This window comes from Engystomops pustulosus, chromosome 2, assembly GCF_040894005.1.
Source record: "Engystomops pustulosus chromosome 2, aEngPut4.maternal, whole genome shotgun sequence".
NCBI lineage: Eukaryota > Metazoa > Chordata > Amphibia > Anura > Leptodactylidae > Engystomops > Engystomops pustulosus.
Window position 1 is genome coordinate 230,250,560 of NC_092412.1, and position 14,990 is coordinate 230,265,549.

Sequence of the window (14,990 nt, forward strand, 5' to 3'; positions counted from 1 at the left end):
GGAGGGGAGGCAGCCGGACACTCTGATAGGCTCCCTGACACGTCCATCATGCTGCCAGTACATTCCACGTGGACGGTGCGCGCCCCCTGATGGCAGGTATTAGGTACTGCACAGGATGACTTATAGGATGCAGTGCTGGAAAATGTGATGTGCTGGGGAGGAGGTGGTGGGCACTGTGCTGGGGGAGGTGGTGGGCACTGTGCTGGGGGAGGTGGAGGGCACTGTGCTGGGGGAGGTGATGGGCACTGTGCTGGGGGAGGTGGTGGGCACTGTACTGGGGGGTGGAGGTGGTGGGCACTGTACTGGGGGGAGGAGGTGGTGGGCACTGTGCTGGGGGAGGAGGTGGTGGGTACTGTGCTGGGGGAGGAGGTGGTGGGCACTGTGCAGGGGGGAGGAGTTGGAGGGCACTGTGCTAGGGGGAGGAGGTGGTGGGCACTGTGCTGGGGGAGGAGGTGGTGGGCACTGTGCTGGGGGGAGGAGGTGGTGGGCACTGTGCTGGGGGAGGAGGTGGTGGGCACTGTGCTGTGGGAGGAGATGGAGGGCACTGTGCTGGGGGAGGAGGTGGTGGGCACTGTGCTGGGGGAGGAGTTGGAGGGCACTGTGCTGGGGGAGGAGGTGGTGGGCACTGTGCTGGCGGAGGAGGTGGTGGGCACTGTGCTTGGGGAGGAGGTGGTGGGCTCTGTGCTGGGGGAGGAGGTGGTGGGCACTGTGCTGGGGGAGGAGGCGGTGGGCACTGTGCTTGGGGAGGAGGTGGTGGGCTCTGTGCTGGGGGAGGAGGTGGTGGGCACTGTGCTGGGGGAGGAGGTGGTGGGCACTGTGCTGGGGGAGGAGGTGGTGGGCACTGTGCTGGGGGAGGTGGTGGGCACTGTGCTGGGGGAGGAGGTGGAGGGCACTGTTCTGGGGGAGGTGGTGGGCACTGTGGTGGGCACTGTGCTGAGGGAGGAGGTGGTGGGCACTGTGCTGGGGGAGGAGATGGAGGGCACTGTGCTGGGGGAGGAGGTGGTGGGCACTGTGCTGAGGGAGGAGGTGGTGGGCACTGTGCTGGGGGAGGAGGTGGTGGGCACTGTGCTGGGGGAGGAAGTGGAGGGCACTGTGCTGGGAGAGGAGTCGGTGGGCACTGTGCTGGGGGAGGAGTTGGAGGGCACTGTGCTGGGGGAGGAGGTGGTGGGCACTGTGCTGGCGGAGGAGGTGGTGGGCACTGTGCTTGGGGAGGAGGTGGTGGGCTCTGTGCTGGGGGAGGAGGTGGTGGGCACTGTGCTGGGGAAGGAGGCGGTGGGCACTGTGCTGGGGGAGGAGGTGGTGGGCACTGTGCTGGGGGAGGTGGTGGGCACTGTGCTGGGGGAGGAGGTGGAGGGCACTGTTCTGGGGGAGGTGGTGGGCACTGTGCTGGGGGAGGTGGTGGGCACTGTGCTGAGGGAGGAGGTGGTGGGCACTGTGCTGGGGGAGGAGATGGAGGGCACTGTGCTGGGGGAGGAGGTGGTGGGCACTGTGCTGAGGGAGGAGGTGGTGGGCACTGTGCTGGGGGAGGAGGTGGTGGGCACTGTGCTGGGGGAGGAAGTGAAGGGCACTGTGCTGGGAGAGGAGTCAGTGGGCACTGTGCTGGGGGAGGAGGTGGTGGGCACTGTGCTGGGGGAGGAGGTGGTGGGCACTGTGCTGGGTGAGGTGGTGGGCACTGTGCTGGGGGAGAGGGTGGTGGGCACTGTGCTGGGAGAGGAGGCGGTGGGCACTGTGCTGGGGGAGGTGGTGGGCACTGTGCTGGGAGAGGAGGCGGTGGGCACTGTGCTGGGGGAGGTGGTGGGCACTGTGCTGGGGGAGGAGGTGGTGGGCACTGTGCTGGGGGAGGAGGTGGTGGGCACTGTGCTGGGGGAGGAGGTGGTGGGCACTGTGCTTGGGGAGGAGGTGGTGGGCTCTGTGCTGGGGGAGGAGGTGGTGGGCACTGTGCTGAGGGAGGAGGTGGTGGGCACTGTGCTGGGGGAGGAGGTGGTGGGCACTGTGCTGGGGGAGGAGGTGGTGGGCACTGTGCTGGGGGAGGAGTTGGAGGGCACTGTGCTGGGGGAGGAGGTGGTGGGCACTCTGCTGGGGGAGGTGGTGGACACTGTGCTGGGGGAGGAGGTGGTGGGCACTGTGCTGGGGGAGGAGGTGGTGGGCACTGTGCTTGGGGAGGAGGTGGTGGGCTCTGTGCTGGGGGAGGAGGTGGTGGGCACTGTGCTAGGGGAGGAGGTGGTGGGCACTGTGCTGGGGGAGGAGTTGGAGGGCACTGTGCTGGGGGAGGAGGTGGTGGGCACTGTGCTTGGGGAGGAGGTGGTGGGCTCTGTGCTGGGGGAGGAGGCGGTGGGCACTGTGCTGGGAGAGGAGGTGGTGGGCACTGTGCTGTGGGAGGAGGTGGTGGGCACTGTGCTGGGGGAGGAGGTGGTGGGCACTGTGCTGGGGGAGGTTGTGGAGGGCACTGTGCTGTGGGAGGAGATGGAGGGCACTGTGCTGGGGGAGGAGGTGGTGGGCACTGTGCTAGGGGAGGAGGTGGTGGGCACTGTGCTGGGGGAGGAGTTGGAGAGCACTGTGCTGGGGGAGGAGGTGGTGGGCACTGTGCTTGGGGAGGAGGTGGTGGGCTCTGTGCTGGGGGAGGAGGCGGTGGGCACTGTGCTGGGAGAGGAGGTGGTGGGCACTGTGCTGGGGGAGGAGGTGGTGGGCACTGTGCTGGGAGAGGAGGCGGTGGGCTCTGTGCTGGGGGAGGAGGCGGTGGGCACTGTGCTGGGAGAGGAGGTGGTGGGCACTGTGCTGGGGGAGGAGGTGGTGGGCACTGTGCTGGGAGAGGAGGCGGTGGGCACTGTGCTGGGGGAGGTGGTGGGCACTGTGCTGGGGGAGGAGGTGGTGGGCACTGTGCTGGGGGAGGAGCTGGTGGGCACTGTGCTGGGGCAGAAGGTGGTAGGCACTGTGCTGGGGGAGGAGGTGGTGGGCACTGTGCTGGGGGAGGAGTTGGAGGGCACTGTGCTGGGGGAGGTGGTGGGCACTGTGCTGGGGGAGGAGGTGATGGGCACTGTGCTGGGAGAGGAGGTGGTGGGCACTGTGCTGGGAGAGGAGGTGGTGGGCACTGTGCTGGGGGAGGTGGTGGGCACTGTGCTGAGGGAGGAGGTGGTGGGCACTGTGCTGGGGGACGAGCTGGTGGGCACTGTGCTGGGGCAGAAGGTGGTAGGCACTGTGCTGGGGGAGGAGGTGGTGGGCACTGTGCTGGGGGAGGAGTTGGAGGGCACTGTGCTGGGGGAGGAGGTGGAGGGTACTATGCTGTGGGAGGAGATGGAGGGCACTCTGCTGGGGGAGGAGGTGGAGGGCACTGTGCTGAGGGAGGAGGTGGAGGGCACTGTGCTGAGGGAGGAGGTGGTGGGCACTGTGCTGGGGGAGGAGGTGGTAGGCACTGTGCTGGGGGAGGAGGTGGTGGGCACTGTGCTGGGGGAGGAGCTGGTGGGCACTGTGCTGGGGCAGAAGGTGGTAGGCACTGTGCTGGGGGAGGAGGTGGTGGGCACTGTGCTGGGGGAGGAGTTGGAGGGCACTGTGCTGGGGGAGGAGGTGGAGGGTACTATGCTGTGGGAGGAGATGGAGGGCACTGTGCTGGGGGAGGAGGTGGTGGGCACTGTGCTTGGGGAGGAGGTGGCGGGCTCTGTGCTGGGGGAGGAGGCGGTGGGCACTGTGCTGGGAGAGGAGGTGGTGGGCACTGTGCTGGGGGAGGAGGTGGTGGGCACTGTGCTGGGAGAGGAGGCGGTGGGCACTGTGCTGGGGGAGGTGGTGGGCACTGTGCTGGGGGAGGAGGTGGTGGGCACTGTGCTGGGGGAGGAGCTGGTGGGCACTGTGCTGGGGCAGAAGGTGGTAGGCACTGTGCTGGGGGAGGAGGTGGTGGGCACTGTGCTGGGGGAGGAGTTGGAGGGCACTGTGCTGGGGGAGGTGGTGGGCACTGTGCTGGGGGAGGAGGTGATGGGCACTGTGCTGGGAGAGGAGGTGGTGGGCACTGTGCTGGGAGAGGAGGTGGTGGGCACTGTGCTGGGGGAGGTGGTGGGCACTGTGCTGGGGGAGCAGGTGGTGGGCACTGTGCTGGGGGACGAGCTGGTGGGCACTGTGCTGGGGCAGAAGGTGGTAGGCACTGTGCTGGGGGAGGAGGTGGTGGGCACTGTGCTGGGGGAGGAGTTGGAGGGCACTGTGCTGGGGGAGGAGGTGGAGGGTACTATGCTGTGGGAGGAGATGGAGGGCACTCTGCTGGGGGAGGAGGTGGAGGGCACTGTGCTGAGGGAGGAGGTGGAGGGCACTGTGCTGAGGGAGGAGGTGGTGGGCACTGTGCTGGGGGAGGAGGTGGTAGGCACTGTGCTGGGGGAGGAGGTGGTGGGCACTGTGCTGGGGGAGGAGCTGGTGGGCACTGTGCTGGGGCAGAAGGTGGTAGGCACTGTGCTGGGGGAGGAGGTGGTGGGCACTGTGCTGGGGGAGGAGTTGGAGGGCACTGTGCTGGGGGAGGAGGTGGAGGGTACTATGCTGTGGGAGGAGATGGAGGGCACTGTGCTGGGGGAGGAGGTGGAGGGCACTGTGCTGAGGGAGGAGGTGGAGGGCACTGTGCTGAGGGAGGAGGTGGTGGGCACTGTGCTGGGGGAGGAGGTGGTGGGTACTGTGCTGGGGGAGGAGGTGGTGGGCACTGTGCTGGGGGAGGAGGTGGTGGGCACTGTGCTGGGGGGAGGAGATGGAGGGCTCTGTGCTGGGGGAGGTGGTGGGCACTGTGCTGGGGGAGGAGGTGATGGGCACTGTGCTGGGAGAGGAGGTGGTGGGCACTGTGCTGGGAGAGGAGGTGGTGGGCACTGTGCTGGGGGAGGTGGTGGGCACTGTGCTGGGGGAGCAGGTGGTGGGCACTGTGCTGGGGGACGAGCTGGTGGGCACTGTGCTGGGGCAGAAGGTGGTAGGCACTGTGCTGGGGGAGGAGGTGGTGGGCACTGTGCTGGGGGAGGAGTTGGAGGGCACTGTGCTGGGGGAGGAGGTGGAGGGTACTATGCTGTGGGAGGAGATGGAGGGCACTCTGCTGGGGGAGGAGGTGGAGGGCACTGTGCTGAGGGAGGAGGTGGAGGGCACTGTGCTGAGGGAGGAGGTGGTGGGCACTGTGCTGGGGGAGGAGGTGGTAGGCACTGTGCTGGGGGAGGAGGTGGTGGGCACTGTGCTGGGGGAGGAGCTGGTGGGCACTGTGCTGGGGCAGAAGGTGGTAGGCACTGTGCTGGGGGAGGAGGTGGTGGGCACTGTGCTGGGGGAGGAGTTGGAGGGCACTGTGCTGGGGGAGGAGGTGGTGGGTACTGTGCTGGGGGAGGAGTTGGAGGGCACTGTGCTGGGGGAGGAGGTGGAGGGTACTATGCTGTGGTGGGAGATGGAGGGCACTGTGCTGGGGGAGGAGGTGGAGGGCACTGTGCTGAGGGAGGAGGTGGAGGGCACTGTGCTGAGGGAGGAGGTGGTGGGCACTGTGCTGGGGGAGGAGGTGGTGGGTACTGTGCTGGGGGAGGAGGTGGTGGGCACTGTGCTGGGGGAGGAGGTGGTGGGCACTGTGCTGGGGGGAGGAGATGGAGGGCACTGTGCTGGGGGAGGAGGTGGAGGGCACTGTGCTGGGGGAGGAGGTGGTGGGCACTGTGCTGGGGGAGGAGGTGGAGGGCACACCACCTTGGTGGTGCCCGGATACAGGCAGAGGCCTCTTGATGCATCCCGTTGCGACTATGCAGCGGCGGGCGCGAGCGCTGGCCTATGATAAATAGGTCTATTGACATCACTTTCTGTGGAATTGAAAGAATCAACAGATGTGAAGGGGGGAGGAGAGCTTGAATGTCCTAAGTAAACGGGAAGCATTTGGGGTCATGAATACCAGAGTATGAATAACAGAGATGTGTCGTTGGCTATCTATTAAATGGTTAATACAATATTGTTAATATAATGATGGATACTATACATATAATGAAATGCTTTTATGAAATGCATTACACGATCGTTCGGACTATAGGTAATGATTTATGCTTGATTGCGATTGGCCCATGTTTGTTTTTAAAGGGAACCTGTCACCAGGAACCTCATTGTCACTAAAGACAGGTTACAGAATCGCATCACACCCGGGGCTTCTGCCTTTCTGCTTTCTCTAGCATTTGCATTACAATATAATTGTGTGTTATAACTTATCTTGCATCCTGACAAAATCCTCTGGAGTTGGACTTTGGTTTGGATGCATTTCAAAAAAACATGTGACTTGTCTGTGCTCCTCAGCTCTCAGACCCCACCTTTGTGCTCCTGTACAACTCCTCCCTCGTGTTTACTCACAGAGCTCACAGCCTGGTGAGCGGACATCAGTGGTGGAGGGAGGAGCTGTACAGGAGCACAAAGGTGGGGTCTGAGAGCTGAGTAGTCTGCAGCACAGACAAGTCACATGTTTTTTTAAATGCATCCAAACCAAAGCTCAACCCCTTGGACTACACAGAGGATTATGTCAGGGTGCAAGGTAAGTTATAACACACAATTATATTGTAATGCAAATGCTATGAGAAAGCAGAAAGGAAGATTTGCACTGCAGGTGTCATGGGCTTTTGCAAGTTGTCTTTAGTGAAACTGAGGTCCCTGATGACAGGTTCCTTTTAATGAAGTTTGCAACAAAACTCAGTAACCATGATTAACCCCATAAGGACTAAGCTCATTTTCACCGTTAGGACGCAATCCGATTTTTCAAATCTGCCTATGTCACAATATGCAATTATAACTTTGGAACGCTTTATCTTACCTAATTTATTTTCAGACTGTTTATCAGGACATGTTGTACTTCACATTAATACTATATTTTAGTTTAAATTTTTTTTGCACTTATTTGTAAAAAAAAAAATTAATTTGGTGAAGTTCTTGAAAAATTTGCACTTCTAAGATTTTTAAATGTTATGCTTATCATACAGTTAGTCTAACCACTGAAATTGTTTGCTTACATTAACCATATGTTTGCTTTATGTTGACATAATTTTGTGTATGTTATTTTATTTTTTCAGGACGTTAGGAGGCTTACAGGTCGAACAGCAATTTTTCTAATTTTAAAGTAAATTTCAGATTCAATTATTCATCTTCGTAAGGGTTTCCAAAGTTCTATTTATTAGAGACTACCACAAATTGCTCCATAAAACTGCCCCCTCAAGTTATTCAAAACAGCTTTGTGTAAGTGTGTTAGCCCTTTAATCATCTCTCAAGAATTAAAACAAAATAGAGGTTCTATTTGGAATTTTAAAATTTTGACAATAAAATGAAAATTTAGTCGTTCATACAGGATAAAATGAGAAAACGCATCTCAGATTGTGTTGTACAGTTTCTTACTAGTACGGAAATACCCGACATGTGAATGTAAACTACTTTAGGAGCCATAGCAAAGCACAGAAAGAGGCATTGAGCTATTAGAGGGCATAATTTGATGAGGTTTTCAGGTGCCATTACACATTTGAAAAGTTCCTGAGGTACAAGAACAGTCAGCCTCCCCTATAAATGATCATTTCTTATTTTAACAAGTGAAAGATGTGAATTGAACAGGTGGATAACATTAGTGGAACAGGTTTCCCCTTCAAAATCAGAGTTACCTGTTAAATGAACAAAACTGCACCTAAAACCACCTCAAAACTGTGGACGCACCCATGGCCACCAACATGGGAAGTCTAGTAAGACTGTGTTCAAGGGCCCCTGTTTTACAATCAAAAGGGGGGCCCGAGGGGCTCACAGTACCCACAAAACCCCCCATACCCGGGCTCTATATGATCCGCCATCAATATATGAAAAAAAAAATTAAAATCTATACTCACCTCTCGGCTTCTTTTCGGAGCTCTGTCTTCTCCTCATCATGCCTGGGCGCATACACTATGCGTGGTGATGTCACGGCCCGGTGACGTCATAGTGTATGTCACAGTGTACGGGCCCAGGCCGCGGAAAAGACAGAGCTGTGGGGGCCGGGGAGAAGAAGCCGAAGGTGAGTATAGATTTTTTTTTATCCAAGAAGGCCCTGCTGTGAACATTACATCAATGATGGGGGATAATTATGTAAAGGAGGGCATTTGGGGTGGACATTTCATTAAAGGGGGGCATCTGGGGTGGACATTTCATTAAAGGGGGGCATCCGGGGTAGACATTTCCTTAAAGGGGGGCATCTGGGGGGGACATTTCATTAAAGGGGGGCATATATCTATATACTGAGTGGGCACGTGCAGTACAGTAGGGTCCTGTCAAAAGAGTCTCGCTTGTCATGGCTTAAAAATGTTTTTGCCATTGTATACAATGTTATGTATCAATGTGGGAATGGAAGGCGGTGCGGGCGGGGGCCCACAAATCTTCCATTCAGGGGCCCTAAAATTCCTGGACCGCCCTGGACACACCCTAACACTGAACTACTTCTGACAGCGCTCTGACTCATTAGGGCTTATTTACTAAGGGTCGCGCTGCTCACTTTCCTCGGACTGTTCACCATTTTTGGGATTTGTGCAGCGTTGGCAGGTATTAAACAGAGGGTTGCACTAGGATTGTGTCGCACACTGTGCCGGGTTTTTTTGTGACAGAAATGAGGGGGGCGTGCCATTGGATGATCCGACTGATTCAGATTGAGCGTTGGATTTAAGATTCAAATTGTGTCGCAAGACAATGCACTTACATGCATCGGGAAAAAGAAGGTGAACTCCGGTGGACCTGAGCGGAGAAGCGACACATGCAGGATATCGGGCGCACGATCTTAGTGAATCGCGGCACAGAGCATTATCATCCGACAATGCACTTTCTGTGAACGCCAAGGAACGGGTAAGTAAATGTGTCCCATTGTCTGTTGTTCTATGCACATGTCAGGTGTTTTTCAATGTCCGTTGATCCTATCCTATCGGAGTATAACGCATCATAAACTAAATCTCATCATTGTCTAGTGTGGACCTCTACCATTAAAGTTAAATGGTGCGTAAAAAAAATTAACACCGGGCACGCCATACTGCCAGGTATGACACTAAAGTGGGTGTTTCTTTATTTAAAGCGGCTATCTGGCCCCTTAAAGGAAACCTACCACTTGTAGTGGCAGGTTTCCGATGGCAATATCGGGCACCAGCTCAGGCTGAGCTGGTGCCGGAGCTTATTTTAGTTAGTGTTTTAAACCGCGGTATCGCGGTTTAAAACACTTTTTAAACTTTATAGCCGGCGCAGGCAGGTACGCGCTCGGCGCTTACCGTGCACGCGGCTCTCATTCACTTCCTATGTAGCCGCGTGCACGGTAAGCGCCGAGCGCGTACCTGCCTGCGCCGGCTATAACGTTTAAAAAGTGTTTTAAACCGCGATACCGCGGTTTAAAACACTAACTAAAATAAGCTCCGGCACCAGCTCACCCTGAGCTGGTGACCGGTATTGCCATCGGAAACCTGCCACTACAAGTGGTAGGTTTCCTTTAATTATATTTTTTTATTGGTGGATAGAGATGAGTGAACCTGATGGTTTGGTTTGGGTACAGCCGAACTCTCAATCCTGCACATTGATGCCCCTAGTAACCCGCCATGGCTATGATTGGCCAGGGGGTGTGCTCCTGTCCTATCAGAGCCATAGTTAGTTGCTAGGGGGTGTCAGTTTTTACAGATTTACTGTTCGGTCGCCAATCTGACAAAAAGTCCGGGTCAGACGGCAAAACCCGAGCCCAACCATCGGGTTTACTCATCTCGATTGATGACCTATCTTCTGGATGCTATAAAAAACTGCACAAACCAGTGAATAGCAAATAAGTTACTTTATTTACAATGCATCTGTACAATAAAAACTAGAGCTGAAATGTAAAATCTAGAATGTTCTGTACCACAAAATGTAATCATCTGTAAAAATAAGATACTATCATAAAAAAAAGGTCAGTCTGCAGCCGTCAGGTGATGACACTAGACGCCGCCGGTTCTTTACACCTCCTGGGGGTAGAACTTCAGGGAACTTTCATCCGAGCAGAAGATAAGAAGAAAGACTTGGATGTGATGACCTGCACGCGACACGTGGGGCACGTCTGCTTTTTGCATAACCATTTTTCTATACACTGTAAAAGAAACCAAAATGGTTTAAACCCTTTAATAAATGTTGAAATTTTGTGTCACTTATGTGCTGCAGATGGCTGATGCTGTGTCTAGTAATAGATGGTGAGGTTTTATCACACATCCGTGCACATCAGTCTACTCAAACATTCGATTTTGTGGGAGCAGGTGTATCTACCATGGAGGCAGGTCATATAAATGCTAGGTTCTATAGTGGATGCATATTTCTGAAGCCATTACAAGGCACAGCTCAGTGTAAAGACTTGTTCACAGCTTCCATTGAATTAAATAGTAGATGTATTCATTCCTATGCACCGAGGTCCCTCTAGTGGTGGCTGCATGAATCTATTTTTATAAATTACTATGTAAAGTTAATGGACGGGATTCAGAGCTGTATATTGGACACTTATTCATGCTGGTTGTTTAAATTGTGTGATGTGCATATTTTTGTGTTAAAAATTAGTAGAATACTTATAAAACTGGTTCAGTTAGTAAAAGTTCATGGATGTTTATGGATGTACTACCCCAGTAAAGTAAAAAGGGAGAAAGATTGAATTTCCAGCAATAGCAATTTCCAAACTATTAACGGATCTTGCCACTATCTGCACCTTATAACATATACTTATCTTGTTAGTGTGCCAATTTGGGCAGTTAGGTGTTAAATTAGGGATCTATAATTCTATGCCGACCCTCTAAAGATAGATAGATATATATATATATACCTCCTTATGGAATCGGTGTGTACAGTGCAGTTCCCAGATGCTGCCAGTGTGAAGGTCGTCATGGCAAATAACACATGGATCCTCATCTTCATCCTTCAAAGGAAAACAAATCATTATTGTTATAATTACCCAACACGTTCTGCTTCAGCTTCACAAGGTCAAAACAGAGATGACACAGAACGGCCCGAGGTGACAATGGTTTGGTCCTGGATGGCAGCCCAGTTCTATATTAGTGCTGCAGAGCTTGAGAGCATTAACCATTTCATTATGGTGTTCAGGACCAGACCCATTTATAGTGCACACAATGGGATGAATTTTGATTTATTTTTTCCTTTTCTTGTTTTGGTTCTGCTCAGTTTTATGTCTTTACTTAGATATACCCAATTTGTAGATAGGTTACATTCTGCAGGGCCAACAAATCGATAAAAGATGAAACATTTGGATCCTAGTTGTGCTTTAGAGTAAACTTGGAAGATAAAACTGAGCATTTTCCCTCCACAGCTCTAGTGTCCTGCTAGGACATTTCTTACCCCATCAACAAAAAATTAAAATTAAACTCCCATTTGTAACTTTAACAGTAATTATCTTCAATTCTGTGGCACCTAGAAACACAATCATGGTGTAATATTAAGGATTGTCCTTTAAAATGATACGGCAATTGTGTTTCTAGGTGCCAGGGTTCAGAATATATAGCTGTGTGTCACTATGGCTTATTTTTGAGCTACACTTACATTTCAGCTCTATACTGAAATGGCTACAAAATCATTCAGGGCTTATTTTCAGGGGTAGGTCTTATTTTCGGAGTAATGCAGTAATTGTTGATTTATAGACAAAGGCCAATAATAGCATGCAAACATAAAACTGTTAGTGGTACACACAGAAAACAAGACACGATGGAGGGTTTAGACATAAGCAAGTAAGTGTCAATTACTCTGCTGCGGTTTGCTCGGAATTGTCTGAAATATAATTGCATTAATCCAACAGATATTAACCTATGGATTCTCAATTTGTTTTTTGTGAAAGTTTCCTAAGTTTGTAAATAGGTAAGTAATGTCTGAAGCTGGGGAACAATGGAACTCGCCCAATTGCTTGAATAAGAGCTAAAACCTATAGAAAGTAACCATAGTAAATAAAGGCATGTTCCCAAATCAGAACAGCAGAGGTAGATGCTGTCATTTTGAAACAGCTCCCCTCCCATAGCTAAAGCAAAGAAGCCAAATGTAATAGGTGTCCCTCAATACAAGCATGGCACTTTTGCTGAAGCTTTTGGGTTTACCTTTGTATACATAGACCAAAATCTATTCCAAACAACATGGTAAAGGGGTATTCCCCAAAAGGCAAAACACTTATACTCAGGATAACAAAATAACACATTCTCTAATTCACTGTCATTAACAAAAATATAGGATTTCACATATATAATTCCAACCTGTCTCTATCAGTCCTGGTGTTTATATTTTGGTTGTCCCTGGATCTGACCATAAACTCCTGACTATGGTATGCAGATTTTTATTCTCATGAATAGCTTCTCTTGTACTGCCGGGGGAGGGGCAGGAAGCAGAGAGCACTACAAACACAGGCACTTCCTGTAGGCAAGCAGCGTGAAGAGACCTGCTCCACAAACTACAGACAAGGTAAGGTTTTGATCGGAAGGGAGGAGGAAGCATAGCAGGGCTGACTTCTGAATGTTCAGAAGATATATAAAAGTGTAGATAAACCCTCTACCATCATGATCTAAGCTTGTTGTCAGCACACAGCATCTCACAGCACAGAGGAATCATGAAGTGTCTGCTTAGCTATTGCCCGCCCACACTGCTGAATCTTACACTGACCATCCAAATGACCCTTTTCCTTTATTCTTTGGGTCAGTACATTCACCAATTTAAAATAAAACTGTATTATCATATTCAGCCTGAGTGCACTCTCCATACCACCTTAACATTGTTGCACCATACTATTAGGGGTTAACCAAGGGAGAGTTTACTGAAGTTAATTTTATGACACTTATTGTCATACAATATTATGACAGGTAAGCTGTTGTGATGTCACAGTTACTGCAATCAGGTAAGCTGTTGTGATGTCACAGTTACCGCAGTCAGGTAATCTGATGTGATGTCACAGTTGCCGCTGTCAGGTAAGCTCCTGTGATGTCACAGTTACTGCAGTCAGGTAAGATGCTGTGATGTCACAGTTACTGCAGTCAGGTAAGCTGCTTTGATGTCACAGTTACCACAGTCAGGTAAGCTGCTGTGATGTCACAGTTACTGCAGTCAGGTATGGTCCTGTGATGTCACAATTACCACAGTCAGGTAAGGTCCTGTGATGTCACAGTTACCACAGTCAGGTAAGCTGCTGTGATGTCACAGTTACTGCAGTCAGGTAAGCTGCTGTGATGTCACAGTTACCGCACTCAGGTAAGGTCCTGTGATGTCACAGTTGCTGCAGTCAGGTAAGGTCCTGTGATGTCACAGTTACCGCACTCAGGTAAGCTGCTGTGATGTCACAACTAGTGTCATTCAGGTAGATCTCTGTGATATCACAAAAAGTATCAGTCAGGTGAACTATGAGGATGTCATAATTAGTGGCAATAAGGTACGGTAAGCTCAGAGATAAAAATACCATCAACTTGTCAGATATCAAGGTACCACAATACTGTTCCCTCACAGGGGGTTTTGTTAATGCTGTCCTGAGGGAGAAAATGTGAAGTAATGTGACACAAATCATTGTGCCACACTGTGAATAACACGAGTAGCACCATAATACTTCTGTCATATGGTGCTTACATAATAAAGACACATAAAACTCCACACACTACCATATCATTCCATCAAAACCTCAATAACACCAGCACCATGAAGTTCAGTGGGCCTATTGGAATTCATATGGGAGACCACTCATTGTGGAGATCTCTGGAGAGTAGGAACTTGCTGGTGCATTTGCCTATTTGCCCAGGAGCATTTTCATCCCTGACTATATGATGTTTATGTGCTTGTCGTCTGGATGCGTAAAGCCGTAGTACCATATGTACACTGAGTATCTGCTGTATATTCCTCTGTGTTGTGTGAGCACATGGGGATTTATTGTTCACATGAGTAAACAGCCATCTGGGATAATGAGAACCACAGCTCCATTATATGTCCAATCAATACTTATTAACCCTCGCATTTCTATTGTCGAAAAGAATGGAAAAGACCACTCATGGCTATTTACAAATAGTTTCATTTTCATAGGCTACTATTTGCTATGTATGAATGTTATATTATTGTAAATATTTCCAGAATGATTTCTTCATTTATGTGATTGTTAAAGGGATTACCCTACTGAAAAACAATGCTGATTATATATAATGGGGCAGATTTACTTACCCGGTCCGTTCGCTATCCAGCGGCGCGTTCTCTGCGGTGGATTCGGGTCCGGCCGGGATTCACTAAGGTAGTTCCTCCACCGTCCACCAGGTGGCGCTGCTGCGCTGAAGTTCCCTGGAGGCGCGCTGGAATGCCCTGAAATTCACCGGCCTATACCTGGTGAAGGTAAGTGTAATTTTCGCAACACATTTTTTTTCTTAAATGCGGCAGTTTTTCCGAATCCGTCGGGTTTTCGTTCGGCCACGCCCCCCGATTTCTGTCGCGTGCATGCCAGCGCCAATGCGCCACAATCCGATCGCGTGCGCAATTCAGGTACAATCGGCGCAAATCGGAAATATTCGGGTAACACATCGGGAAAACGCGAATCGGGCCCTTATAAATGACCCCCAATGTGTTCAAGAAATTAGAAAAACTCCACCCTATCCTACCCTTTCTCTGACATATCCGCCTGAAAACCCTGTTACAACTTTGGTAGGTCTGTCGGCGTGTACCATCGGAGGTTGGGTCATTACTGGACCTATCACTGTCCTCAGCAGGTAATGCTGTAGCTACATTGATGAAGAAACATATCTTGTTTAATCCCTGAACTGAGTGGTTTTGCTGAAAAAACAATGATAATGAGGCTCTGTTGCTCCTGTGGCTGGCGTGGCGCTTCTCCTCGCCCTATATATGCACTGCTCCAGCCTTGTCCCGCCCAGCATAAGCCAAGAATACGTCATCACTGTGTTGTGCCTGACAGGCAGAATTAATCAATTGCAGCACCGTCCCCCAGCTGCTGTGTATGAGTCATCCAGCTCAGGTTGATTAATCTATTAATACCGTAGTATGGCGCACATCGCCGTATTCCGGCAAAG

The 14,990-nt window shown here is 51.9% G+C and overlaps 1 protein-coding gene across 3 annotated transcripts in view; it reads right to left on the reverse strand.

The window, feature by feature from the left end:
- Positions 1 to 9,748: 9,748 nt before the first annotated feature.
- LNP1 (leukemia NUP98 fusion partner 1) overlaps positions 9,749 to 14,990 on the reverse strand; it is a 32,154-nt gene continuing 26,912 nt past the window's right edge. For all 3 annotated transcript variants that reach the window (XM_072138472.1, XM_072138474.1, XM_072138473.1), the window contains 2 exons: positions 10,772 to 10,864; positions 9,749 to 10,054 (listed from right to left, as the gene is read on the reverse strand). In XM_072138472.1, the coding sequence (XP_071994573.1) occupies positions 9,947 to 10,054; positions 10,772 to 10,864 (201 nt within the window). In that variant the 3' untranslated portion in view covers positions 9,749 to 9,946. The remainder of the gene's footprint in view (positions 10,055 to 10,771; positions 10,865 to 14,990) is intronic.